The sequence below is a fragment of the Phocoena sinus genome, chromosome 1 (genome assembly GCF_008692025.1).
Source record: "Phocoena sinus isolate mPhoSin1 chromosome 1, mPhoSin1.pri, whole genome shotgun sequence".
NCBI classification, from domain to species: domain Eukaryota; kingdom Metazoa; phylum Chordata; class Mammalia; order Artiodactyla; family Phocoenidae; genus Phocoena; species Phocoena sinus.
Genome location: NC_045763.1, coordinates 89,114,646 through 89,142,608, shown reverse-complemented (window position 1 = coordinate 89,142,608; position 27,963 = coordinate 89,114,646). Strand labels below are relative to the sequence as shown.

The following is a 27,963-nucleotide window of genomic DNA, read 5'->3' as shown; positions in this document are numbered from 1 at the left end:
CTAATGGTTGCCACAGGTTGGCAATTTTGCCACCAATAACTTTTGAATCCCCCGGAGCTGAGTTTCCCTACCTCTTCATCCTGAAATGCCACTGCCATCTGTAAGAGGGGAGAACAGAGCTAAATGGAGTACAAAAGTAGGTTGGTGAGGATTACCAAAGGGAGTCAACTGTCTGGCTGGTGGGGATAGTAGGGGAGTCCCAGTAAAAGCCTACAGGGGCCACTCATTAGATGCATTTGGCATTGAGCCAGATATTTTGAACATGATCCTGTTATATTTATTGATACATAAATAAATGGACATAAATTTGCCTAAATTTTCTTGTTGTGTCTTATCCTTTTCAAAGTTTTGGCTAAAAAATCTGATCTTTAGGGTCTCCAGGCTCCACCTTTTTCCATCTTTCTTCCTCCTTCATGTTCTTTTTCAAGTTAAAAATTGCTCTTAGGTCAGGCTTTGATAACAGCATTTACACTAAGAGAAAAGAGACTTACCCTTATTAACTATTGTGCCTACTAGGAATATTTATATATAGTAGGGCACTTATACCATAAATAAAGGAATGGACTGAAATGGTGGATTTTCAAGTATCAATATGTATTTTTTTGGGGGGAGGCGTTTAGAGGGAGAAGCTCAACCTAGTTGGTGCTTGTGAAATTGAAATGCATAGGTGGCTATATATTCTATGAATATGGACGTACCCTGAAGGCATATGTCAATATGATATACTTATTTTTAAAAACCCATTAAAAATATCAGTTCTGTAATCCATGTGGTGAATTGGAAAATGGGAATGTAAAATGATGTCATAACAGAAGGCAAGGAATTTGGAGCATTCTGTTTATAAGATGATTTGATTGATAGTACAACATTTGTATTGTTACTTTGTCTGCAAAAGGTCTTCCTGTTTTCATTATTTTAGTTCAGTGGCATGATTAGTGTTGTCTGGAAACATTAGTCACTTCCTGTCTTTTTCTCTGGGATATATGTGTTGACATGGGTAGGGGAGAAGGAATAAGGGTATTCGGGAGGAGCTGGCTAACATCCAAGTTAAAAAATGGGAGGTTTTATAGTGTGTAATGTCACTGCTCTTGACCATAAACAGCATGCTCCTGTTTTCTAAGTCTTCGGTGGTGTTGTTTAAAAAATGAATTTAAGCTGCAAAGTTTGATCATTCTCGTAACAGAAGGGAGCTTTTAGTTTTATCAGGTTTCCGTTTTGCGGACACACCATTCAACTCTGATTTAGGAAGATAATATAAGTGTGCACTTACCAAGAGCTTAGAAATTCTTCAGGTAATTAAATTTACAATAGGTATGTCTAATTTAACTACTTAAAAAATGGAAGAGGTCCATTTTATCGTATTATTGGCAACCTAAGACTGGGTTTCTTGGTTGCAGAGGAAGAAAGAATCCTTCCTGAATGGTGCAGGTACTACCAACAGTTCTGTAGAATTATCAGGTTTTTTGATTGCTGGATTAGCTGGGACTCAATAGTTATTGTTTTTTAATGAAAATTCTTCTATTAGAACATTTAAAATTACTGTTCCTTTCACAGTTCTAGTACGTATGTCTGGGTAATTTGATTTATGTCTTTAGCTATTATAATTCATTTTATCAGCTATTATAATTAATTTTATCATATTCTTATTTATTGTTTACAAATAAATAGAATACAATATTCAAGTGATAATAAAGAATCTAAAATTGATGAGCTATTAGTTTTGTAGAAAAAGTGTTATTTTCTATTCAATGCTAGAAAAGCTAGATAGCTCTAAAACTTTACAGAGAATGAGAATATGTGGAATGCAAATGTTTAGAAAACAAAAAAATAAAATTTCTAAGTTAGGGAAGATTATGTGACATTAAATGTTATAGATAATGTAGAATAAACTGATATTCTTTTTTAAAATGTAGAAAAATTAAGGAAATAAAGTTAATAAAATTATAAAAGTATAGAGAAACAAGATATAACAAAGTAATAAAATATCACATTGAAAATAAAATTTGTTTCTTGTTTTTTTTTGCAAAATTAAGGCAATTTGTTAACTTATGCAGGAAGTTTAAATCACAGAGAGACACAAAAAAAGAGCTGGCTTCGATTCTCATGGGAAAAGATCTAATATTGATGATCCAACATGATAGTAATTCAAATACATTCACACCCATACCATGCCAGAAGATGAATTTCAAGTTACTAAGGTCAATCAATGCAGTACCCAAATAAGGCAACAAATTTTTGTTTCACTTTCTTTATCTTTTGAAGTGACTTAATCACTTTGCTTATGATGATAACAGTTCATATCAGCATTAATAAAAAAATCTTAGCATGTATTAGCTTATGAAGTGGTCAAAAAAAAAAGCTGAAAGCACGAGGGTTTGGTAACAACACAAAGAGAAGATTATCACAGGACTAGACAGCAGTGACAAACCTTGTCATTTTTGTTACCTGTTAAGGAGGGATCCTCAGTCCCATCTCCTGCTCTCTGAACGTCAAGTGGAGAATGGTGGACAGGGCTGCCTAAGCTTTCTTCTTGCTCTTTCAGAGATATGGAATTTTTGTGGGGAGATTTATGGTTTCTGTTTTCATGGGGATTAACTTCTGATCTCTTTCTTGGAAGTGGTATTGGTTTGGCAGGCTGGAAAACCTGACTGTAGGGGGCTATGGGATGGTAGGATAGTTTCTCAGCTTCTCCTTCACCCTCCTCCTCATCAATCACAACCAGCTCAGCATGGATGACCCCGTCATATCCCGTCAGAAGCTTCTTTTCTTCCTCATTGTCTTCTGCCTGCTGATAACCCATGAAAATCATTGTCACGGGTTCTTTCTCATCCATGTCAGAAGGCAGGGAATGAACAATATTATATCTAATGTCTTCCTCATCCTCCTGGCAAGTAGGTGAACCCTGACGTTCTGACTTCCCAACTAGTGCTTCGCTGGGACTCAGTCCCGCCTTTGGAGAGGGAGCATACCTGTCCTGCATTACATTTGATTCTTCCCAAGAAGTCATCAGCCTCTTTTGCTGGGTGTGGGGTGTCTCCTCTGCTTGTTGAAGCATTGATCGGGGTTGAGGTATTGGCCGAACGGTACTGATGTGATCGAAGCTGTTGCCGCTCTCCTCTGAAAGTCCATTGTCCATGTTGCGTGTGGATCTATTCACATCATTGCCCAGTCCGTTAGCTTTAATCTTTATCCTTTCTTGGAAGTTTGGTCCAGGAGTTACCTTCTCTCTCTGTGGTGTTGTAGGTCTGCAAAACGGATTGGCATATACAGGCTCATGATACTCTGTTGGGGATTTAGAATTTCTCTCTGAAGCTTGTCTTAAAAGTTCCTCTACTTCAACTGGTGCCAGGCCGTCGGTGCCGTTGTATGCTGCACTGTGATTAGAGCTTACTGCATATACTGACTTTTGCCCATCGTCATAAACTTTTATCCCTGTACCTTTAAAGTCATCTGATGGGAGAGGTATTGAAGACAGGACTGTACTTTCTCCGGTCTTCAAGTCCTTTTCAACTTTGATTTCCATGGCATACAAAGCTGTTGAGAGACAAATTTGATCCCTGATTTAGTTAACTTTTTCTCTTGTAAACTAGCTAGCTTTCACAGTGTTTATTTTTATATTAAGTATCCCCTTTGTGTTCTTTTATGAGATGTCTTTTTAAAATTGCTGATTTTATTCGTTAATTACATAATGACTAATAGTTTAATCACATGGATTTTTATGTAAGGACGTATGAAATTACTGAAAAAATGGAAAGGATTGAAGAAGAGAAGCTGATTGGAGAAAAGAAACTGATGGCTCCTAACGGTAAGGATTTTCATTGGGGAATCAAAAGATATCCCCTTTCTAATGAATAAATCCAACACAACAGATTTACATTCTTTACATTGCTCAGGGATCAGATCTTTTTTTTAGTGAGGAAGAATATATCGCTCTGTGCATTACTGTAGGTAAAAGGCCAAGCACCGTATATTTTATTGTTACAGACTTGCTGCACAGGCCAGCAGCCTGTTGAAATTAGAGAGGAGTGTTCTAAAATTTTCCCAACTGGGAGGTTGTTAAATGTAGAACTGGTATAGAAGAGAGAGGGAGTAGGCTAGAATCACATGCTTCTCATTTTGCCTTATGTTTCTTTTCATTTTCACTCCCATTTTGAAGAAGGGCTAAAAATAGAGCACTATCAGCTATACTAAAACAACTGAACTGGGGAGAACTGGTTGATTTTGGGGAAGTTGAAATCTGCTTCATGTCCCTGGCAAGATCCTGAGGGCTGTGATTTTAACTGGCAGAGTAAAGCTAATGGGATCCTGGGCAAAATTACAACGTTGTACTGCCTGTTTTATTGTGTGCTCCCGCCTTCCTCTGTGAATGCATCTTGCATGTCATCTCTCCTCCGTAGCCCAGTGGTTCTTGGCCTTCCCTGGCTACCCAAATAAAACTGCAACACCTTCACCCACACTTGCCCTATCCCCCTTCTCTGTTTTCTTCTTCTCTTTAGCATTTTCACTTCCTAATATGATATATTTTATTTGTTTACCTAATTTTTAATCTGTTTTCTCCCTTAGAATGTCAGCTCTATGAGGGCAGAGATTTTTTGTTTTATTCATTACTGTATTCTTAGTGTGAGAACTGAACTTGGCATAGAGTAGGGGGTTCACTGAATATTTGTTGAATGAATGAATGAATGAATGACTACTTCCTGCAGATAGAGTGTAGCTTCTCTTTTCACTCTAAAATTCAAAGGTTCCCTCTCTGCTCCAATACAAGCCTTCATTTTCCCTGGGGCTTTGAAGTATTAGTGTCATGCAAATCATTCCCACATGGGGGTAAATAATGCCGAGCCTTCTCAAGGGGAATATTTTCACTTCATTCATTTCATTTCATTTTATTCTAGTGTCTACTACATGGAATATGTTGGGAGAGATATTTTTGAGCAGGGGAGCTTTGCTTTAAGAGATTCTTGTTTCCTTCAGGCCTTTATCTTCCCTGTTCTTACCTAGTTGGCAGGGGAATGAAATGCGTGGCATAAATATTGTAACCCCATTATCCCTACTTTTGTAAGTGACTCACATACCTCATGGAACTTTGTAAAATGGACCATTGCTTAATCTGGAAGGATAGAATGTCACAGCAAGTTGCTAATATTTGATGTTGTAAAATCTGAATTTGAGAACCTACCATTGAAGACAGATTTTTCGTATACCTTTTCTATTTTGTACATCATCTTCTATTCCTTCATTTCTTTCCTTCCTTAATCTGGAAGGTATGTAGGATTTTGGAAGGTCAGGGATATTAGCATAGATGTCTTCAATTGACTCTGTAAAATCAATATTAATTTAAAATATATTTAGAATATATTTACAATAAAGGGAAAAAGTTCAGTGGACTTGTCAAAAAATATCTCAGTTAGACATAGCATAGGCTGCTCAAAAACATACCTCCTGATGTTTCTTCCTTTTCCACCTTCACAGACTATAAGAAAAAAGAATTCTCCATGATTAATACAGTTTAAAAAATAAATTCTAAATATGGATATATTTTGAAGAATTATATACTATTTGTGGAATCACTTTGGGAGGGATTCAGTTTTTAAATTAGCTAATGCCTACCCGTATTATGTCTTCTGTTGTCCTCTCAACTGATTTTAGTTTCTTTAAAATTGCCTCTTCATTGGTTGAGATTTGCAGTTCAGCTTTTTCAAGATCTTGGATCTCTTTCTCAAGTCTTAACAAAAAGATATACTTTATATTACTTAAGACAGTCCAAATACAGAGCTCTCAAATATATATTCCCCATACACAAATTTTACTTGGAATATTAAATGTAAGTATCCAGATACCTTCTAAGAACTTAGCATCACACCAAACATCACATTAAGTACATAGAAGATACCCAATACCTGAATTTGGCTCAACAATTTTCAATTAAAGTTTTTTTATTTTTTATTTTTGACAAAGGGGATTCTTAGGTAAAATATTTGACCCTTGGTCCCATTTTCTTCATTGCAACTACTAATGTTACTTCCACATGAAACAGAGATTTGTTTTACAAAGAGACTTAAGTTTAAAGTTGGACCAAAAGGAATGGTCCATCTGTCATTATCCTGCAGATTGCTAATTTTTCTTACGCAAGTTTTCATATAAATTGTTTGGAGAAAACATTATAATTTTATTTTCTAGCCAAGCAACACTTTGTAACATTATAATTATTAAATTTGATTTAAAATCATAGATATTTAACACTTAAAAACCCTGCATATCCTAACATTGAGAATGACACTTCATTTTAATTTCACAGTTCTCTAAAAGTTGTACCATATTATAGAGAGTAGAATGAAGAGGTGAGAAATGGACAAAATCTAGTACAGTGGCCTCAGCTGCTGCTGTTTATGGAGGCTACGTTTCCTAGGAAAAAAAATGTTATCACATGGCCTGACAAAGTATAAGGGAACTCGTAGGGACAGAAACAGACATTTGAAATTAGATTGCTGCTTTCTGAGCTGGTATCTAGACTAGTTTAGAGCTACATGTCTGATTCAAGTTAATTCCAGGGTGTGGCATCGTGACCTCTATCCTGGATAAAAACAGACAACCACTAGCATTCACAAAGTTAGTAAAGCTGGCCCTGGGCAGCCATGAAACGCATGTAGTTTCTCAGCCAAACACTCCTAGCTTTCAAATAAGCTGCCTCAAAGGATGGCTGCTTAGATATAGCAGCTAGTTCAGGAGCTGACAGCTGTGGGTATTACTGTCAGCTAAGATAATTGTCAGTTTTTTTGACTTCCTTCTTTAAGATGGTCATGCATCTGGCAGCTCAAAATTCCCGTGCTACTGTCACACTAATAAAAGTCCAAGCAGATCATTCTTCTATTTATTGCTTTTGTTTCAAAATTCTGACTTTCCTCCTGCCTCTAGCTGTTGGTAGTTGGCTGTTTATAGCTGAGGAGGTTTTCTTGCATATCATAGAACTCCAAGTAAAATGCAGTACCTCTGGTTTCTCAGAAGTTACTGAGACGTGATGCCATTCTATTAAATTCCCTCCACATCCATGGAGCACATTTGCCCATCAGTAGAGTTGTGGGGATATATGTTGGTTGGTACAGTAGAAAGTTCTATACTGAAAGTGATATATCTGGATTATTTTGTTTCTGCTACTCATTACTTGTGAGAGCCAATTCTTTTAACTTGCCTGAAACTCAGTTTTGTAACAGGTACAGTGAGAATATAGCACCTGCCTTACTTTATACAGAAACATGGTGAAGCTAAGAAGCAGTGATGTATTTGAAAGCACATTACATATAATTGATATCAGATGTAAATGTTATTATGGTATAATTATCAAAGGTTTTCTGCAATACACCATGCCTATTCCATGTCCTGTTCTGCAGGGTCCTTTACCTGACAGCATGTTAGAGACAGTCTAATGAGGGGCTTTTGGGGAGAAAACAAGAAGGTTCAAGTCATTGCTGTATAAAGCTCTGGGACCTCAGCATCCAGCTGTGGAACCAGGCGGACGTGGGTTTGAATTCTGGTTCATCTGTCAAGTTCCTGGGTGACCCTAGACAAGTCACCAGACCTTGCTAAGTCTCATTGTCTTCATTCATTCATTCAAAATGTTTGTTTAGCATCTACTTTATACCAGGCACTATCCTATTTGCTGGGTTATAACAGTGAACAAAACAGAGTTCCTCTTCTCAAGGAGTTTAACATTCTAGTGTACAACACACTAACACAGGGGCCAGCAAATAGTAAATACGTTAGGCTTTGCAGGCCACGTTTGGTTTCTGTTGCATATTCATCTTTTGTATTTTCCATTTTATAACCTTTTAATAATATAAAAACAATTTCTAGCTCATGGCTATATAAAAAGTAGGCCAGGGCTAGATTTGCCAACTCCTGTAAATGTTGTGTGTGTATGACCCAGGGTCAAATCTAGCCCTGGACTTTATATATATATACATATACGTATATATACATATATACATATGCGAATATATACATATATATACATATACGCATCTCATATATATACTTATAAACACACATATATGCAAATATATATACATAATAAACAAATATGTGTATATGCACACATATATACATTTATTTACGAAGAAAAATGTTTCCATGAAAAAAGTAGCATAAGGACTATAAACAGAAGAATAAGGGAGACGGAGAGTGCCTGGGGAGGGGGCTCTATTTTACAGAGTGTGGTGATGGGGAGTCTTTCTGACAAAGTGTCATTTGAGTAGAGATTGAAGGAAATGAAGGAGGGACACACAAGGGTGTCGTGGGAGTGTGCTTCATAGAGAGGGAAGAGTAATTTGAAAACTTGAAATGAGAGGCAAGGGAATAAGGAGCTGAGTGGTGAGAAATAAAGTCAGAGAGGGGGTAGCTGCCAGATCATAGGGGCCTTCTGCATGGTAAGGCCTTTGGGGAGCCTTTGGGAATTCTGAGCAGATGAGAAACATGCCAAGACATGAAATTTAAACAATTACATTGGCTGGCTGCGGTGTTGAAAATAGACTGGAGGGGGGCAAACATGGAGGTCTCAGTTGTTGAAATAATTCAGACGAAGATGGCTTAATCCAGGGTCCTTGCTGGTAGAAGAGTGAGAAGTGATTGGATGCTGGAAATATTTCAAAGGGAGAGCTGCTGGGCTATGTCGATAGATTACATATGAGAAGTGAGAGAAAGAGAGATGTCAAAGGTGATTCCAATGTTTGTAATCTGAATACTTGAAAAAATGTGAATGCAATTGACCAAACTAACTTGGAAAGGAGAAGGAAGGAGCTTGGTGGGGAAGTGTTAAATGTGAGACAATCAAATGGTGATATGGAGAGGACAGATATAAAAGTTGGGAGCTCAGTGAAGTCTGGGTTTGAAGATATAAAGTTGGGAGTTGGTATTTATAGCCATAGGAGTGGATAAGATTTCCTAGAAAGTTAGGGATTCCAAGGACTGAATCCTGGGGCAATTAAGCATTTTGAGGTCTGGGCAATGTTATCTACTTCGTAGGGTTTAATAAGGAGTAAAATAAAAGAAATAGCTAGCACTTGGCAAATGCTAGTTTCTTCCTGTCTCTGCCCTTTTCTATTCCTGGGGCACAGAGATAGAGCTCTTGATCTGCGTGGGCAATTACATCTCAGGGAAGTATGAAATGCACTGGTATTGGTAGTTGTTTTCCTCTGTAGAGAGGCCCATGCATAACGAAGTGTCATGTAGTTCTCATGAATATCTTTAGACTAATATTGTAAGAATATGAGGTTGAAAGCCTGCTAACCTCGTCAGAGTATCTGCTAATGAATGTTTTTGAAGGTTTTCAAGTCCTCAGTGAAAGCTGAATTAATATGAGGTTGTCATCAAATGACACATCATGATATGTTTGTGAAAAGAAAATAGAAACAAACACGCACCCCTTTCTCTTCTTTATAACAATTACAACCAACTCTCCATTAAATAGGTTAATAAGGAAGTATCTTGGTGCTAATTACTTAGAATTGCAAAATTCTGCCAGGAGATGCTTACTGATGCATTTCAGCATTTCTTAAAATTCTCACTTCAATATGCTATTTTTATATGTTGATTTGATACTTCTGTATATTATTTGTGGATAACATAAATATTATTAAGAGAAAAACTTTAGATGTTTTTTGTCCTGACAAAGCTTTCTAAAAGATTAGCATGTCAGTGGAAGTAATGGGAGACCTAGGAAATAGTAATTGAAGATAAGGAACCAGCTTCTCTCTAGCCTACCCTCTCAGAAGACCAGAACTCAGAGGGGCAGGCACTGTGGTAGCCCAGCTGTAGAAGAAGAGTCCTCACAACCTCTACACCAGATGATGTACCAAGGTTTTGAGAAATGAGGATTCTTAAGGAACATAAAACAAAAATTACAACTGGTAGGCAGGTGCTATCTTTGTATAGCTAGTACAGTGGGTCTCAACTGATGGCAGTTTTCTCTCTGAGGTCATTTGGCAATGTCTGGACACATTTCTTGTTGTCAAAGCTTGAGAAGTGCTACTGGCATCTAGTGGGTAGAGGCTGGGGATGCTGCTAAACATTCTAAATGCACGGCACAGTCCCCCACAACAAACACTTATCTGGTTCAAACTGTCAATAGTGCTGAAGTGGAGAAACGCTGGGCACCTAATACAGTGCCTGGTGTAGTATAGGTGCTTGATACATGCTTTACAAGAGATTTTGAAATATCTACCTCTGGTATATGTTTACTTTTTCCTCATTATTTCTCTCTTCCATTTAGCTGTAATATAGAATTCAAACTTATTATTTTTTTAATAGAATTTGATCATCCTATTTTTATTTAAAATTATCATTTGGGTTCACTTGATTTTCAAATTGCTCTCTCTCTCTCTATAAATATATATTTATTTCCTGGCTCAGTGATCATTCATAATTGAGAGTATACTTAACCCTGATTTGAAACTCCAAAAATGCAGGGAATTCCCTGGCAGTCCAGTGGTTAAGACTCCGTGCTCTCACTGCTGAGGGCCCAGGTTCAATACCTGATTGGGGAACTAAGATCCCACAAGCCGTGTGGTGCAGCCCAAAAGAAAACAAAACCAAACAAAATGCAGGGCTTAAATTAGGGCCTCATATCCAATCCTTTTCTAAAGGTTTTGGGTGGAGAGAAAATTTAGCAAGTATAAGTGAAGAATTGGCGAAATATATATCTATATATCTGTATGTGTGTATAGGTACATTCGTGTATACACATATATGTATATATGTATGTCTGTATTTTTGTGTGTGCATATATAAAATTTTAGTTTTACATATAAAAATATAAATTTATGTGTATATACATGCATATGTAAAACTAATTTTTTTTTACTTGGAAAGCTTCGGGTAGGTCGCTGGGGGATAACTCTCTAACTTTCATCTACTTATCTCTCAGCTGATGGGTTAGAATTTCCATAAGTGCTACCACCCCCATCTCTAGAAGGTATTACCTTCCCGAATGGGAATTAAGCTCCTAGAAATGCAGATTCAGTTTGGTGAGAAACAGGCAGCAGAGAAAGAGAAATATCCTTCCTGGTGCCTCCTGGGCTGTTCGGCGGGGTCTGATGGATGGGTTAGTACCTCTCTCAGTTTCTGAGAGATGGTGAGCAGGCACCGTGTGCCAATTTAGATAAGCAAAGTACATGAAAAAGGATTTGTAATGCTATCCATTATTGGAATCTTTCTTCTCCTTGCTTATTTGCTGGAGAAAAAGAGGGTTATTTTCAAGAGCTCCCTAGGTGAAAGCAGGTAGCTTTCATTTCATGCACTGTTCTAGTAATAATTTTCCTTAATCATCATGAGATAATATCCCCAATCCAATTCCAACATGCAAGTTATTGTCTTAGAAAAAGGACAGCACATTAACGCTGCATGCGCCAAGAAAGGGTTATTTCAGAAGACAATTTTTCTGCTGCTAAGGGTCCATTTATCTCTTTCCGTTTTTGGTGGTGTTAACAAGGATTAACAACCTGACGGGGTTTGCTATTGGGCGCCAAACAAACGAGGAATCAGGAGAAAAAAATTCAAAAGTTTATGCCCTACCTTACAGTACCTCACTTGTTAGCGATTATAACAACATTTAATATGTACTGCGTATTTACACCGTACCAGGCACTGGCCTAATTAGTCCTCACAACACCCCCCATGAGTACTGTTATTAGTTCCTTTCAACAGGTGAGCAAACTGGGCACCTAGAAAGACAACTGGTCCAGAGGCTTACGGGTAGCCTGTGACAGGATGGAATTTGAAATCAAGTCTCCGCCAATAGAGCCTGAGCTCTGAACTCCCTGCTGATTAGCCACGGTGGGAGCAAAACTTTAAAAAATGGATTCTTATGAACTTACAAACAACATTCATTTCCTCAACAGTACGAAAGGATTTTTTTTTTACTTTCTGTGATAATAAAGTGAAGATTGAAATGCTAGCTGGGGTCTACCACAATGTAACAGTGCTGACTCATTACCTGTAAAGCTAATATTTCTCTCCTGGTCTTCATTGGAGTGATTTTGTTGTGCAGAGAACTTCTCTGCTTAGTGGTCTAGTCAGTACGACCAGGATTAAAGTCCAGGCTTTGTCATTTTTCTCTTTGGCTGCTTGAGTCTGGTTTTTGGTAGGAGTTCTTAGAATAGTCTTTTTCAAAGAGTCTGAGGTTTCCTAACCTAGTGCTACTTTATAGAGAGATTTTCTTTGCTTGGACACAAGATTATTGTTCAAAATAATGGAAGCTTTAGGTCTTAAATATAAAACTCGTTATACAATTTGATTACAGCTCCACAATTTGAAAGTAACCACCAATGCTATGTTTGAAATTAAATTTATGACTGGCTTTAGCTATATACTTTGAAAGGACTGATGAATTAATACTTAGTCTTGCTAACTCAAGCTCTCTTATTAAAAGCCAGGACTATATAAAGAGAGCGCCAAATGGCCACTTCTCTGGGATGGCCTGAGTCAGCAGGTCTTAGACCCAGGCTGTGCCACTATTAATGTACCTCTGAGACCAGATGATGGAAGCGCTAGGATCACCTCTCCAAGCCCACCTCAGGCTAGACAAAGAAGGACCCAGTTTCTTTTTGGGACTTACAGACTTTCAGATATGTTTGCCTCCAACAGGGTGTTGAATTCAACATGGAGTTGTAAGCAGTTGTAATCCCTGACTCTTCCCTTGGGCCAGAGATTCTTTCTTTTCTTCCCCACTGAATCTTGGGAGAACAGGAGGTGGCTGGTGGTTTACCTATGTTTTGTGAGGGTTTTTTTTTGGGGGGGGGGAGGTCCACTTTTTTTCCCCAGCTCTACCCATGGAAACAGAAAGTAAGCTCATATCAAAGCTAACTCACTTGGCATAATTATTGACCCCCTCCAAGCTTCAGTTTTCCCATTTAAGGAATAATATTCACAAAGGGCTGTTTTAAGGAGGTAAATGAGATAATGTTTGTAAGTCTCTAGCACAGGGCTTGACATAGAGGAATTCCTAAATAATGATTAGTTACTCCTTTCTCTTCCTCAGTTTTCTAGGGAGAGGAGGGCCCTCTCTGACAACTCCAGTGAAAGAGAAAACCTACCCGGTGCATTTTTGGATTTGATCTTCAACCTTGAAAGCAATGATTTTAGAGCAAGCATGGTGCTAATATAGCATCAGAAACACACCTGTCACCTAGAGGGGTGGGATGGGGAGGATGGGAGGGAGACTCAGGAGGGAGGAGATGTGGAGATATATGTGTATGTATCACTGATTCACTTTGTTATAAAGCAGAAACTGGCACACCATTGTGGAGCAATTATACTCCAATAAAGAGGTTAAAAAAAAAAGATAATAAACATGTATAACACCCCCCCCAAAATAAAATAAATAAAATGTGCTCCACTCCAAAAAAAAAAAAAAAAAGAAACACACCTGTCCTTGAAAATACTGTTCTAGACAGAATAGAAAAAGCAGTGCTCCAGCATTATTAGAATTTTCATAACATTTATGGGGATAGTGTCTATTTAATAAATGAATTTAATAAACAATGTCTATTTAATTAAAGAAAGAATATGCTAGCTTGCTTTGACAACCCACTGATTTCTCCCCAAATCCATTTCTCCTGTTCTTTTTAGTAATAGAACTCCCTGATTTTTATGTGTCTCCCTGCTGCCCTCCTACAGACTACCTTTCCCAGTCTTATTTGCATTGAAATGATGTCATGTGACTAAATTCTGGCCAATAGTGTATTAGCAAGCGTGACCTCTGCAATTTTCAGGTCATATCCTTAAACTAGAGCTGTTTGCCCTCCATTTATCATCCCCTTCCTAAGCTGAAATGCAGATGTGGTGATGGTCAGCTGCCTTTAACCTTACAACCAAGGGCATCCCTTAGGGGGAAGCAAAGCAATAACACAGAAAGAAACAGGGTCTCTTGATCATCTCATGTAATGTTGCCGCTCCCCTCCCTTGAATTTCTCCCAGCTAGGATTGTTATGTGTAGGAGGAAAATGAACCTTTCTAATCTTGTTTAAGCCACTGTTCTTCTGGAGGCTTTTAAAGCAAAAAAAACCCAGTATGTTAATTATTGTATAACCTTCTGGAGGATGAGTCTTGGTGTGACAAATTTTATGAAATTTTTTCATAATTTTTTTTGTTGATTTGCAGAATTAATCATTAGTATCTTGCATTTCAGGCAGTTCACCAGTAACAATAGAATAATAAATCAGTCTTTGCTCCAAGTGGTTAAATAATTTACATGTTTCTAAATGATATATCAAATCTGACATGGTTTGTGTTGACATAAGCTAGTTAATATTGAATGGCTAAGGTTTGCAATGACAAAAGGGAGTCATTTTATTTTTTAATCATAATTCATCTAAAAAATTTGCTCTGAAATTGCAATGGATACTATTGAATACACATAGTTGATGACTTTAATCGGGTATTCTTGACTGTTGTGTGTTGGTCACATGTAATGGGCAGATACATTATTACTAATGGGTCAGAGGTTATAGATATTTTATCTTTACAGATAATGTGGCCAATGGGAATGTCAAACTATATTTTCCAAATAAAATTGGGAGTATGTAATCAGGTAGAAAGTAGGCTGTTTTGTTTTATTTTTAAAGTTGGGGTCCAATAACTTTCATCAAACATTTAACAAACTTTTATTAAGCACCTACTACATGTCAGGCACATTTTTTCACCAAACTGAAATAAAAGTATATCAAAAAAGATGAAGAATGCTCCTATGCGTGGACATAGGACAAGAATTGCCTTTCAATCGGCCCTTGCCGAAGAGCATGTATAATAAGAAAGCTCTAACCCACAAGTGCAAACAATCACATGCCACGGGTAAGCCTGCCAGAGAATTAAAGGGCATTTGGCATACAGCAAACACTGTTTGCCCCGAGTCAGATCTACTGCCTCTAACCCTGAGCACTGAAGAACAGGACAAGCAATACAGCACAGCAGCTTCAAGATAACTAGAAGCAGAGAGCTGGCCCAACAATGACATTGAAACAAGTGTCAGTTTGCTCTGATAATTGGGAACAGAGCAGATGTTTAGAAAAGCTGAATAATTTATAGTTACATGTGAGCAGATTTTACAGGGGTGAATCTCATCTCCTAATATAACTGTAAATATTAACAATTATTTTTTGGGCAGACAATGCTATCACGATTTGAAACTGCCTGGTAGGCATTCAAGAGAGTGATTTAGTAGAAAACCAAACTCTCTCATTCAGAATAATATTTTGTAAATTAAGGTATGCATTTGCCATGAAAAACAAGAATCCAAACCGGTTTTCAGGGAATAAGCTATTTTTATGTGCGAGTTACAAATGTGATTTTCAAATGAACACAAATAAAAGTACACCCGGGAGGTTGGTGTGATATGGCAAATTGGTTAGTTATGGGCTTCTCAGATGTTCTGCCAGTGACCTTCAAATACTGTCATAGCCAGGTCATGGCAAGTTAACTGCAGGTATGCTTATCCATGATTTTGGAAAGCTTTTTTTTCTTAAAAAAAAAATAAGCTGTAGGGGAAAACTAATTTTAGTGAATATACTACTTGTAACCATATTATGAAATGACAAAACATATTCAGTGATGTATACAGCCAGTGACTCTCTCCATTCAGAAATAATTACTGGCTTAGTGTCTTGTAACCCTTAACATTTATCTCTGACAGTATTATAGAGCAGCCACTATATTTTCTACTTTCTATCCACTTCATTATGACTTTGCGCCTAGTGTTAATTGTTCATATTTGATGCCAAGAACAGGACTCTTATTATTTGAACACCAAAAATGTAAATTCCAACCTCAGTATAACACAGAATAACCAACAAAGACCAGTTAGCCTGGGGTGGTCTAAATGAACTAAGTGACATTTGTTTTATGTCAGACAAAAGTTGCATTGCAAGGGGGTGGTGTGGAAGTTTTCTGAGCTATAAATTTAGTGTCTGGGGACTCTCCTGGGGAATGGGGAAGCCTAGGCCCTATGGCAGCACAGATCCTTTCTCTAACACAATGAGTCTCTGCTTTTGAACATGACCGCCACCTGGAAGATGGATCACTGAAACGAACTCTCCTCCCACTTTCTGGATTGTTCAGTTCTTCCTTTGTTCCTTCTCTACTCATGCCAATACAGCCAAAGATCTATGGCATCCCTGTTAAGTGCCTTAAACTTGTGTTTCAAGTTACCGAATATTGTATTGAATGAGATATTTAATGTAAAAGTACATTGAAAAGTTAAAGAATGTAAAGAGAGGTAAACAAATAAAAATTTGCTTTGAGGAGTTTATGATTCTTAAATCTCCTCTAGAAGAACAAAGACTTATATGTGGCAGGTTCTTAATAAATGTTCATTGAAATGAATCAAGAATAAGCAGGGTGAAGCATGGTGGAAAGGGTCTGGAGTCAGAAAGATCTGTGTGTGACTTACAGGTCAGTTGTTAAAAGGTTCATAGCTTTCTGTGCTTTAGTGTCTGTATGTGTAAAACAAGGCTAATTAGACTGCCCTCAGAGAACTGTCATTCTCAAAATAATGCTTAGTACATACTATGTACTCTGTAAAGGATAGCTGTTGTTACTGAATTGCAGTCGGGTGAGGAGAGGACTCTCAGAGGTTATTCTAATCTACCTTTCAGCTTACCATTGTGGTGGGGGAGTGTTTATTCTAGGTAACCATTTAATCCTTATTTCTACTAACATATAAACGAGATTGGCAGGTATGAGCAAGAGAGAATGCTGGAAGGCAGGAATAAGGAAATAAAAGAGCATATGAAGAAGGGGGAAAGTGAGAAAGTAAAATGATGAGGTGGTAAAACATGCTATCAACAATTGCCTCAAAAACCAGGGGCACTATAGCCACATAACTTTGCCCTTGACTCAATCAAGATAGTTGGGTGTTTATTTTTTATTTAAAAAAAAATTTCAAGACATTCCTTTGTAGTTTATTAACATTCAAATCACTGATCTTCATCTGGTCTCCTTAAATATGTGGTATTTTCAAGTCCATTCATCCATCCATCATTCATTCATTTATTAAGCTATGTAGTCATAGATATTCCTACTATGTGCTAGGAATTGTATTTTTTTGTGGGGGGAGATAAATTTTCCCCCTTTCCTTATGCTGGAAATTTGGTTAACTTAGCTCTTTTTGTTAAATTAAAAAAGCTCCTGAATTAAAAATAATCAGAATATCTGGGAAATTAAAAATAACCACAGATGAACTCTTACAAATCTGGTAAACCAGTTAGTCAAATACTGGCAGTGAAAAACATGCTTGGAATGATTTTGACTCAGATAATTGCCTCAGAATAATTTCTTGTGTGTTTCTAGGCAACAGCAAATTTAAGAAGAAACAAATGGTGGGGTTTTTTTCTCCCTTTTTGCCTTTTCCCCCTTTATCTTCTCTTATGTAGTCACAGAAGAGCAGCTTGTCTATCTCCATGCAATGTGATGTTAGATGTGGCTGGTTGGGTCAGAGCAGGAAGACAGAAACATTTAGCCTGTGATATTTTCCATGCAGCATGTGCCACTGTGTTTGATGAGACATTATTTTCACTAAGGTACAATTGGTTTGTACAGGTAGATAAGAACATTAGGTAGTGGTTAAACTTGGATAGAAATAATAATGAGCTAAACTTTGATAAACCATAACCAGCGACAAAGTCATTTAACCTTTATATTTCTACAGCAGTACTTTGGGTTCCTTTTTGAAATTGGATCTTGCCTGCTATCTTTTGAGTTAACTGAGTAGTTTATTGCTCTATGTGCTGGTGAGCAGAGTGCATTTCCTAGTTGTCCATCTCCACTTGTGGAGGGATTTCCCTTAAGTGATGTGAGTCAGCTATAGCTGCTATAACAGCCCACTATCCAGCTTTTCTCATGACATTCGATCACATAGAAATCCAAGCTTCACACACACCTTCCCCTGAGTACGATACGTGGAAGGCAGTTTCTGCCTATTTGGAGACGAATGAAAGTGCATTAAAGAAAGGCAGATGGTCAGAAGGGTACTTTGGAATATTAAATGTTACTAGGGAACATTTAATCAGAAGTAGATAATCCTTCTCAAAGGGAATACAGTATATTTGCATCATTCTCCTTGGCAGTTAACCTTTTGCATTTTAAGCTTATGACATTTATTTCAGGCACTCTGTGTACTCCAATTGAAGTCAGAGGTCTTTGGACACAGTACAAAAAGTAGCAAGTATGTGGAAGGGAGCTTGATGCAAGGCAGTTTGGCAGAGGGAGTCATGGAGAACTGCAGGGTAGCTAGATAGCAAAGAGGAACCTAGCAAGTGGATGACATAGCTCCCTTGGACACTTCTTAGGGTGCTTGGGGTGTCTTTTGAGGGTAGGTATTGGATGGAGGAAAGCAACAGAAGTGATAGAACAGGATTTCTAATTCAGCCTATAAATCTGTGCGCATGGATATTTGGACTGAGAAGTCAGTGCTGGATTTGCACCTGTGCCTACAATCAGGAAGTAAAGGGTTCAGTGGTCACACTAAGAGCAGGGCTCATTTGGGAGGCAAATTGAAGCTCTAATTTGAGCAAAGTGATTCAGAAGATGTTCAATAGAGTTTTCCCCCTGGGAATGTTTTCTCCTAAGGTATTAATCAGGGCCCAAGTCAAAGTGCTCACTAATATTGTTCCAGAGCTAACGTGTGACTCAGAAACAAGAACTATGGAAACCCACTTAGTTTCTGAAATGTTGCCTCTCTTTGAAAGGAAAAATGAGAGGATAAATATGAAGACATACTTTACTTAAAGGTTATGTGTGAGTCAGGGAAACTCTGAGTGTTTTTATTACGATAAAGAGTCACATGAATGTCTCTATAAAATGATGCATATAAAAGTGAAATGATAGCCTGGATTGGAAATTAAAAATGATGTAGAGGATAGCTTTTGTAGGATTTAACTTTTGTAAAATTTTGCTATGGATCCAAGACACAATTTATTTTTATGATTAGGACTTTTAATTCTATTTTAAATTCTGGCTCTTAATTTTTTAGCTGTATGACATGGGGCAAATTAGCCTCTATAAATGTCAGTTTTCTCACCTGTTAAATGTTATCTCCCTCATAAGATGGTTGTGAGAATTCACGAAATAATATATATGAAGTGCTTAGTACAGTGCCTGGTCTACAACTGATATTGTTAACATTTTAGTCTTCAAACCATAAAGAAAATCCATCAATTATTTTCCATACGGAAAGAATCTTAGTCGGGGGATAACCTAAGATTACTCAAAGAAAAAGATTCTTTGTACTAGCATAAAGAAATGAGAGTTCTTAGCCAAAAGATGAAAATCTCCAGATAAAGCTCTAGGCAGTGTCCTTCTTTTAATTATTTTTGATTCCTTATAAGAAATAGTATCTAATGTTTTCTGAACACCTACCATGTGTCAGGCACTCATGAAGTTGTTTCACTCATCCCAGTCCCGTGAAGTGACTTATGATGGTCCACTATTACAGACAAGCAAATTGAGGCCCAAAGAGATGAAAGAACATGGCTAGGCTTATGAACTCTGGTCGGCAGAACAGGGATTTGAATGACAAAGACCATGCTCTTTCAGTTCATTGCATGAAACCGTGGAAGTAAAAGGAATGCAAACTTCATGGGCAGTCTGGCCTTGCTACAGACTCTGAGGTAATAGCAACATCTCTATTTTGATGTGCCTATTAAAATCTTATCCTATAGCTGAGAGGCCTGGCAGATGGCAAATGTTACCCTTGAGCAGGCACCTAAGTAGGGTGATAAATCACATTCAGGGATTGGGATACTTTCTCTGCTTAGGGAAGGAGGATGGCTCTGCCTACTTCAACCTCATCAGTTGGCTTGGTTGCCATTCAGAGCTTACAGGAAAATGCACTGTATTTAGCTGGTAATAAAAGCTTCTTAAGCACTGTGGGTAGTTGTTTCTGAAAAAGAATGAATTTAAAAACATGTACCTGATTATTTAGCAGCTTTAGAAATATCTGAGGAAAAAATGTTCAGTTATCAGGTAAAGCTGCTTTGGCAACGTGATTTCTATAATGCTAGGCAGTAGTGGAGGCTGCTTAATACTGACAATGCACAGTTATTTTTTGTCTCCGTATGTTGCTTTAGAATGTTCTGTTCCCTGCACATTTTTAATGAGATAAACATGCCTTTATGGGTCATGATGGTGCAAATTCTTTACTAGCTCTTTGCAAATACATCTTTTTAGGACTACTCCTTAAACAATGCAGTTTGCTGTTAGGTGTCAGGTATTTTACTACTTCCAGAGCATTGACACCTATAGCTCTCTATTAATTTTACAGCTGGAGAGCACTGAATTTGACTCACTTTGAGACCCAAATCTATCCTTTACTGGCTCTGTGATCTTAATGAAGTCCCTTATCCTCTTTGAGCGTATTTCTTCATCTATGAAATGGAGGTGTTGATGCTTTCTTTCTAGGGTTGCTGTGAGTAATAAATGACTTAATGGAAGTGCAACTGCTTTGTAGATTGCACAAGGCCATTTAAAAATGAACCATTACTGTTATTATTATTTATATTTGGGGATTAAAATCGTTTGGTGTTAATAAAGGAGCACTGATGGGTTAATGACATCCTAAAGATCTAAAATAAAGTCGCAGTGAGATGCCAGAAATTGGGTAATGAATAGGCATTTAATTGATAGTTTAACAAAGACATTAATTGGACGTGGAAGAAGATCCTGATTGTGGTAAAGACTGTTTGGAGAAAGCAGAACCAAGGGACAGAACATGCTTCAAAGACTTCTTACAAGATAATGAATTTTCAGTCCACAGAGGTTGCTGTGTGCCATTATTTTATAGGCAGCATTGGATAGTCAAATTAAGTAGTCTCTGATCTGCCACTTCCTAACAGTGTGAATTCTTTAATCTCTCTGCAAAAAGTGAAGATCATAACACCTGCCTTATAGGGTTATGGAGATTCAGTGGGATGATATATGCAAAGTGCCTGGTACATAATATGGCTCAGCAAATAGGTTTCCTCCTCTTCCTTGTTTTTGTTCTTCTTTCTTCCTCCCTTTGTCCCTTCCTTCCTCCCTCCCTCCCTCCCTCTTTTCCTCTCTCTTTTGTCACATAGGGGCCCTAACTAGGCAAGCCACTACCAAAACTCCTAGAAGCTTATGTGATTCTCAGAGCATTCAGGCAAGGCCTGAAAGCAATCAGTATAGTCCTAGTAAATTCTCTTGGATTACTCAGAAAGCAGCCCAAACTCGTTAATGGACTTTGAGTATATGTAGCTACTTCATTTATCATCAGATGCAGAGAAAGTTGTAGGTGTTCAGTATGTGGAAAGACTCCAAAGAAGGGGCTCTGAGGGGGAAGAAAGGAGGTGTCTGTGCAGGGCAAGGGTTTACAGGAATTAAATTCAGAGCTCCTTGAGAGATAAGGATTGTGTGTGGAAGGGTGAGGAAAGCAATCTTCAGCTAAACCAGACTTTGTTAGGAAGCTTTTGCTAAGGGATGCCTTACGAATAATCAAGTTTTCCAAACTGTAGAGTTGATTTATTGAGTTATTTTAAAAGTATTTACTGGGCTTCCCTGGTGGCGCAGTGGTTGAGAGTCCGCCTGCCGATGCAGGGGACACGGGTTCGTGCCCCGGTCTGGGAAGATCCCACATGCCGCGGAGCGGCTGGGCCCGTGAGCCATGGCCGCTGAGCCTGTGCGTCCGGAGCCTGTGCTCCGCAGCGGGAGGGACCACAACAGTGAGAGGCCCGCGTACCGCAAAAACAAACAAACAAACAAACAAAAAAAAAAAAGTATTTACTATCTTCCATTCAGCAGCAGTTCGTATCTTTGAACAAACAACTGAGGAGTTTATAAACATAAACATTTCAGTTATAAAATATAACTTTAAAAGAATGGTTAATTTAAAAACATCTAAATAAGAATGAGCAGTCAATGATTTTAGCTATTAAATATACAAGTTATGAAATTAAGCTAGTAGAATAAAAATCAGTTGCAAAAAGAAAGTTGTTTTTTTTTTTCACGTTGTCAGTTTAAGGCCTAATGCAATTTGTTTACATAGTGTGGTGAGTATGGACAAAATGTGGTCATAGCACAGCTATTGGATATTTTTATCTTCCCGGTCTTTCCTATGGTCCTCACAAAAGATAATACATTTGCAGTGAGTGAGGCTTTGAAAGTTACCTATGTTTCAAAGATGTGTAGGCTTTAAATTATTGTCATTATTATACCATAAAAAATTCCATCTTTTTTCCGTGTGTGGGCTAGAAAATGATTCTGACATTTCTCACACCTTTTTCTTCTGTGCTATCTATACTTTGTGATAATATTAATAATCCTATCTTATATTTGAGCTTTCCAATTTTTTTCAGGTCCAGCACCTCATTTTAAGCCAAGGCAATTAAAAAACTTTACTTGCTATATCCGAAGTTGCTGAGTCTGTACTAATTGTGTTTGATGGTCAGGAAAGGACACTGAGAAGTGAAATCAACCCCTGTGACCAGTCAGAGAAGTAGAAGAGAGAAAATGTTAGTGAAGTAGTCCTACAGTGTCTTCTCTTCCAAAATATCATGGCTGAGGCTAAGGAGGGCCTGGGAAGAGGTGTGATGGGGGGAGAGTATGCACACACTCTTATAACTGTCACCTGTCCTAAGATGAGAGAGGGGGTTGAGGCAGTGAAGAACTGCTTTTGCTCTCTTGCCAAATGCCAGGTAGGTGCTAGTAGTTTAGTACATGCATTTATTAACCTGTTCAACAACTCTGAAAGATAGATATTGTTACTACCATTTTGTAGATGAGGAAATGGGCTCAGAGAGCTATGGGTAAGTCACCCATACGTATTTTATTTTTTATTTTATTTTTTTTGCGATACGCGGGCCTCTCACTGTTGTGGCCTCTCCCGTTGCGGAGCACAGTCTCCGGACGCGCAGGCTCAGCGGCCATGGCTCACGGGCCTAGCCGCTCTGCGGCATGTGGGATCTTCCCGGACCGGGGCACGAACCCGTGTCCCCTGCATTGGCAGGCGGACTCTCAACCACTGCGCCACCAGGGAAGCCCCACCCATATGTATTTTAAAAATGAGTCTCGTGTTGCTATGTTTTGGGGACCTTTACAGCAAAATTTCTGTTGTTGCTTTCTGGTGTGTTTTCTTAGTCTTAGAAATCCAAATGGAAGATCTGACTGTGCCCCTAAAAAGGAGAATGGCCTTTATACATTCAACATGGGACAAAGTCAAAATAAAGGTAGTTGTGGAGTATCTCAGAGAGGGCCATACCTGAGGATACTTTGTTCTAGAACCTGGATCTGGTGTTGGTCTTGTTGATTTTGTTTCTTCATCTCTTCCTGTTCTTTTCCACTGCTGATTCCATCTAGAAGCCATTTCTCCCTCAAGGCCTTTTTCTGATATCAGGAAACATAAATATATGTTCTCATATCAATCGAAAATTCCAAAATCTGAATGCTTTCAAATCTTATTAATTTCAATGGTGGAAATATTAAAGAGAAATTGTTTTCTCTCACTGTCTTGCCTGAATAAATCTGATAGTTTCCTACTTCGCACCCTTCTTGACCCCCTTCTAAAGCCAGGGTTTATGTATCTGAATCCTATGTATATCCTAAGGTCTAGTTCAGGTCCTCCTTCTCTATGAAGATCTCTGTCCTACCTCTGCATCTTCCCCCACCCCACCCCCAGGCAACTCTCCTTCTTCAGAATCACACAGCAGTGTATGTTTACCTATACTGTATATTTACTGTATTTTTAACAGTCATGTAGGGACCTCATCGTGATGATGCCTTACTATGATTTGTTGGGTTGATGGGTGTATATCTGTGTCAAAGTAACAAGCTCCTTGAAGGCATTTGCTATTCATCCCAGTGACAGTACATAGTGACCCCTCCAAAAAAAAAATAAAATCTTTTGTGGGATTAATTGGAATGGTGGGCAAAACAAGAGATTGCTATTGTATCTTAAACTAATTCAATGACAGTCTTAGGCTCTGTGGTTGACATTTATTGTTTTGCCTACCCAGTACCCCTTCTTTCTTCTGAGAGCCTCCTTGGTTCTAGATATCCTTTACGTTCAACTCCCTACTCGTCCCAGTCATATGATACATAAAATTCACCGATCTGTCTAAATATTTGTGAGTTGAATTTTTATCAACTTTAATAAAACACAAAAGATTTATGTTTCATCAGGCAGAAAAAAAATGCCCTCGAATTTGCATGAAATAATTACATTCCTGGACTTGAGCCTAAGAAGACAAAGCAAATGAAGAAGACCTGTAAACTTCAGGGGGCTTTAGCTAGCATCCTGTCTGTGTCTCAAGGGAAAACTGTTAGATATTATATTCAAAGTGTTTGAGTTTCTTCTTTTCTTCCTGAAGAAAAGTACTGTCACTATATATCTATCTACCTTTGTAAATTATTTGTTCAATAACTATTCCCTGGGAATTTACTGTTTCTAAAATGGTGAGAAGAGAAGAATGGGAATTTTCCTTATTTTTTGACACTTCTCTCTCTAACACCATGATTAGAATGAAAGCAAGTAAGAGGAATATTTGTCTGTTTTAAAAAACATGCTTGTTTTTTAAAACAGAATTAATACAACTGGAATGTAAATACCTCTGAATGTAAAATAAATTTAAATAAGGTTGATTGGGCTAGATAATTACCAAAGGAAGTTTATTTTAACTAAGGCAATTTTTTTTCAAATCATTAAAAATATTACACTGATTACAAATAAATGTTGTTTGGAATTGTAACTTGTAGAATAGATGAAATGTGGCCTGCTCTAGTTGAAGGAATGAGGGGGCCTGGAAGCCTACAGATGCACAGGACACAGTTTGAAAACCACTAGATTAAGTCAGTAATTATCTCAACCCAGGTCATCATATTTGTGTTGATTTTTTTCAGAGTTTCAAGAAATTTCTTGTGAACAACACACCCCATAAAAGCAGTTTGTATTATTCCAGTTTGTAGCCGGATTCCTTCCCACAATGTTATCTTTTCCCTTAATTATAGCTGTTCAGTTGTTTGTAAAAATGTGTTCCCACAGACACAGTAAATATTATTAATAAAGGTCAAGATTTATTTCCTGATAATATGCCAAGAAAATCTCAATATATCAGCATTTAAGAATTTACCTTGATTTTAGTTTATTTTTATTTGATGGAATATGATGATAGCTAATGCACAGTAAAGAATATAGATGACATCCATCAAAGTAAATTACAGTTCTTACAAACCACCTGCAAGGATAGTTTCAGTCAATTACATCCATATCACTGGAAGAAACACTCAAATGGGATGGTCTTATGATGCTGTGTTGTAGAGGGTGGAGAATGGCTCCTGTGACATAATTATGTTATCTTGGGGCTTCATTCTTGGTTCTTAGTCTGGTTAGGACTAAGAATAATTTTGATTTTAGCCTTATAAGCTTTGTTCATAGTTCAGGAATTGTCATTTAACTCTGGCAGAGAACTTTTTGCCTCTAAATATAAAATATATAATTTAGATGTACAATCAGAATGATATGGTATAATCACATATTGTGGTAACCACAAGACAGTTATTTTGCTTTTATGTCACAGTTTAGACTTATGCTTTAGTCTATGACATTGAGGAATAGAATAAAATCTATTTCACAGCAATGACATTCAGAATCAAAAGCCATAGTAACTAAATAAAAATATAAGTGATACGCAGGTAGTAGATCATTTGGCAGTCTTTTAGGGAAAGGTTTTCTTGAAACACTTCTGTATTCTGCACAGCAGTTACAGGAGACGTTAAGAATAAATTAGTTTTTCATACCATGATTTAAATGGACTTCCAGAAAAGTTTTCTAGGTTGAGTACTAGGCAAAAAGATCAAGAGTGGACAAGTCTCAGAATGTTTGAATGTGAGAATGCTGTTAATGACCGTGGAAACTCCCTTTCCAGGATGTCATTGGTATGAATGTCAGGTTCCAGAGCTAAAGGATATTAGAGTGAGTTACCACAACTATTTTGAAGTGTGTATACTGCTCACACAGAAGGAGCACTTTGTAAATATTTACGTTTGTGTTGTTCAAAGTGAGTCATTGACATGTAATGAAATAATTTGCAATCGGGAAAGTGGTGAGGATAGTCACTGGAATGGAGACAAATGGATGAAGAAGAAAATAAAAAGAAAGGCTGGTAATTGCAGAAGCCAACAGAGCTTTTTTGACTTGGTGAAGATATTTTGGAATCAATTTTTAGAACACTTCTGCACATTTTTGAACCCTATTTTGGAATTGTGCCTAGTTGCTGTTGGAATAGCCAACCATTTTCTGCAGAACTTGGAAGAATGTACTTACTGAAACAGCCATTCTCTCCTCTATGTTCCCTTTGCAGTTGATGCCTTGAATATAGTGTTCATCACAGTATAAATGTCATTATAAGTTTATGTGTCAGTTACCATTTAAGGGCACAGATCAAACTTATTTTATATTCTTCATGTCCAGCTTAGTACCTTGCACATAATAGGTGCTTAATAAATGTTTATTGACTGAAGGTTTTCTACTTATCAGTTAAGACTCAGGTTAAATCCCACACCTTTAACAGAACTTTTTTTGGCCACCTCAGATTAAAGAATTACTAATGCTTACACTTATGCTTAAATTAAAAAAAATCATCCTTTAACTTGTACTAATTATTTACTTAACCTTGAATTTCTCAGTAGGTTGCAAGCAGAAGGGCTACAACTCTCAAGGCCACCGCTAGTCTCTAAGGCATTAATATGCAAATTAGGAAAAGGTACAGTTCCCCACTCCTACTCCTTCAGGTCAGTGCACAGCTTGGGAAGGTGGACAGCACTTTTGTGCAGAGAGAAAGAAACTTTGTCCTCCAGACAGAAGCAGCCCTGTGCCAGAGTGCACTGTTCCAAGGGAGTATGGGCAGGATTTCAGCACCCCCCTGTCTCAGGTAACTTTACGCAGTATACCATTCTGCACAACTGTGTACTGCAGTCCAAAGCATGATACATGCTTTGACTGGATTGGATTAGAAGAGGTCTTCTGGGATCCAGAAAGCAAACCTATAGGGAACAGTATATATTACTTTTTGGACTGTTTTTGTTAAGTATTGAAATGAGGTGTCACTTCAGAAATGGACCTCTCAGTGTGTTAGAATTTTCCTGTGTGAAACTTACTTCCTAGAATGAACAGAGAGGATATATAAAACATTTTTTCTACTGTGAACTCTAATGTTGTTTGGCTACTCATTCTGCAAGGATAGCAATTACTCAGAAGCAGTAATTAGTTCACTGTGAGATCCAAATTGTGTGTGTGTGTGTGTATGTTTGTGTGTGAAAGAGAGAGAGAGAGAGAGAGAGAGAGATTTTGGAGTTAGAAATTGCCTATCTCAAAAATTGTTGTAGACTTGCTTTTGACTTCATTTGACTTGTATTAAAATGACTTGGTAAAATTTGTTATTTCATTGATTTTTCTGGGAGTACACATGGCATTTCTTGGCTATGTCTCCTACTCATGTAAATTCAATGTGACAAACTGTAAGGATAGTAGGCTGACTACATATTGAAATTATTCATCAAACATTGGAAATGTCAATTTGTATAGGAGCAAAGAAGCAAACAGAATCCAGAGAACTGAGGCTAATTGGAATCCTAACCTGTGTCTTTTTTCTCTCAAGAGGTGGTTACTTGATCCATCAGAAAGATGGACTTAGCTGAATTTGGCAAGTTTACCAAAAGATTGTAGACCCCACGAGTGTGCGGCATTGTTTCACTGAGGGATTTATTATATCTATGGATAGAAGCCCTGCCAGGTAAGTAGTTTCCTGCTTGGGCCTGTTCACGAGGAGCTCCTGTTTGTCATTTGGTTGCACCCTATGACTAAGCTACATAATGTGAGACTCAGTGTGCTTAAATTACAAAATGACCACACCCATGAAAGATGTAAAGTCTGATTTTAAAAATGGAGGTTTATTTTTGGTTATGATCTCATGT

At 37.7% G+C, this 27,963-nt stretch overlaps 1 protein-coding gene across 2 annotated transcripts in view; it reads right to left on the bottom strand.

Annotated features, from left to right (window-relative positions):
* PALMD (palmdelphin) overlaps nucleotides 1-27,963 on the bottom strand; it is a 55,758-nt gene that overhangs the window by 2,146 nt on the left and 25,649 nt on the right. For both annotated transcript variants that reach the window (XM_032612081.1, XM_032612078.1), the window contains exons 4-8: nucleotides 23,255-23,379; nucleotides 5,608-5,722; nucleotides 5,437-5,470; nucleotides 5,202-5,315; nucleotides 2,446-3,534 (exon numbers count right to left, since the gene is read on the bottom strand). In XM_032612081.1, coding sequence (XP_032467972.1) covers nucleotides 2,446-3,534; nucleotides 5,202-5,315; nucleotides 5,437-5,470; nucleotides 5,608-5,722; nucleotides 23,255-23,379 — 1,477 coding nt within the window. The remainder of the gene's footprint in view (nucleotides 1-2,445; nucleotides 3,535-5,201; nucleotides 5,316-5,436; nucleotides 5,471-5,607; nucleotides 5,723-23,254; nucleotides 23,380-27,963) is intronic.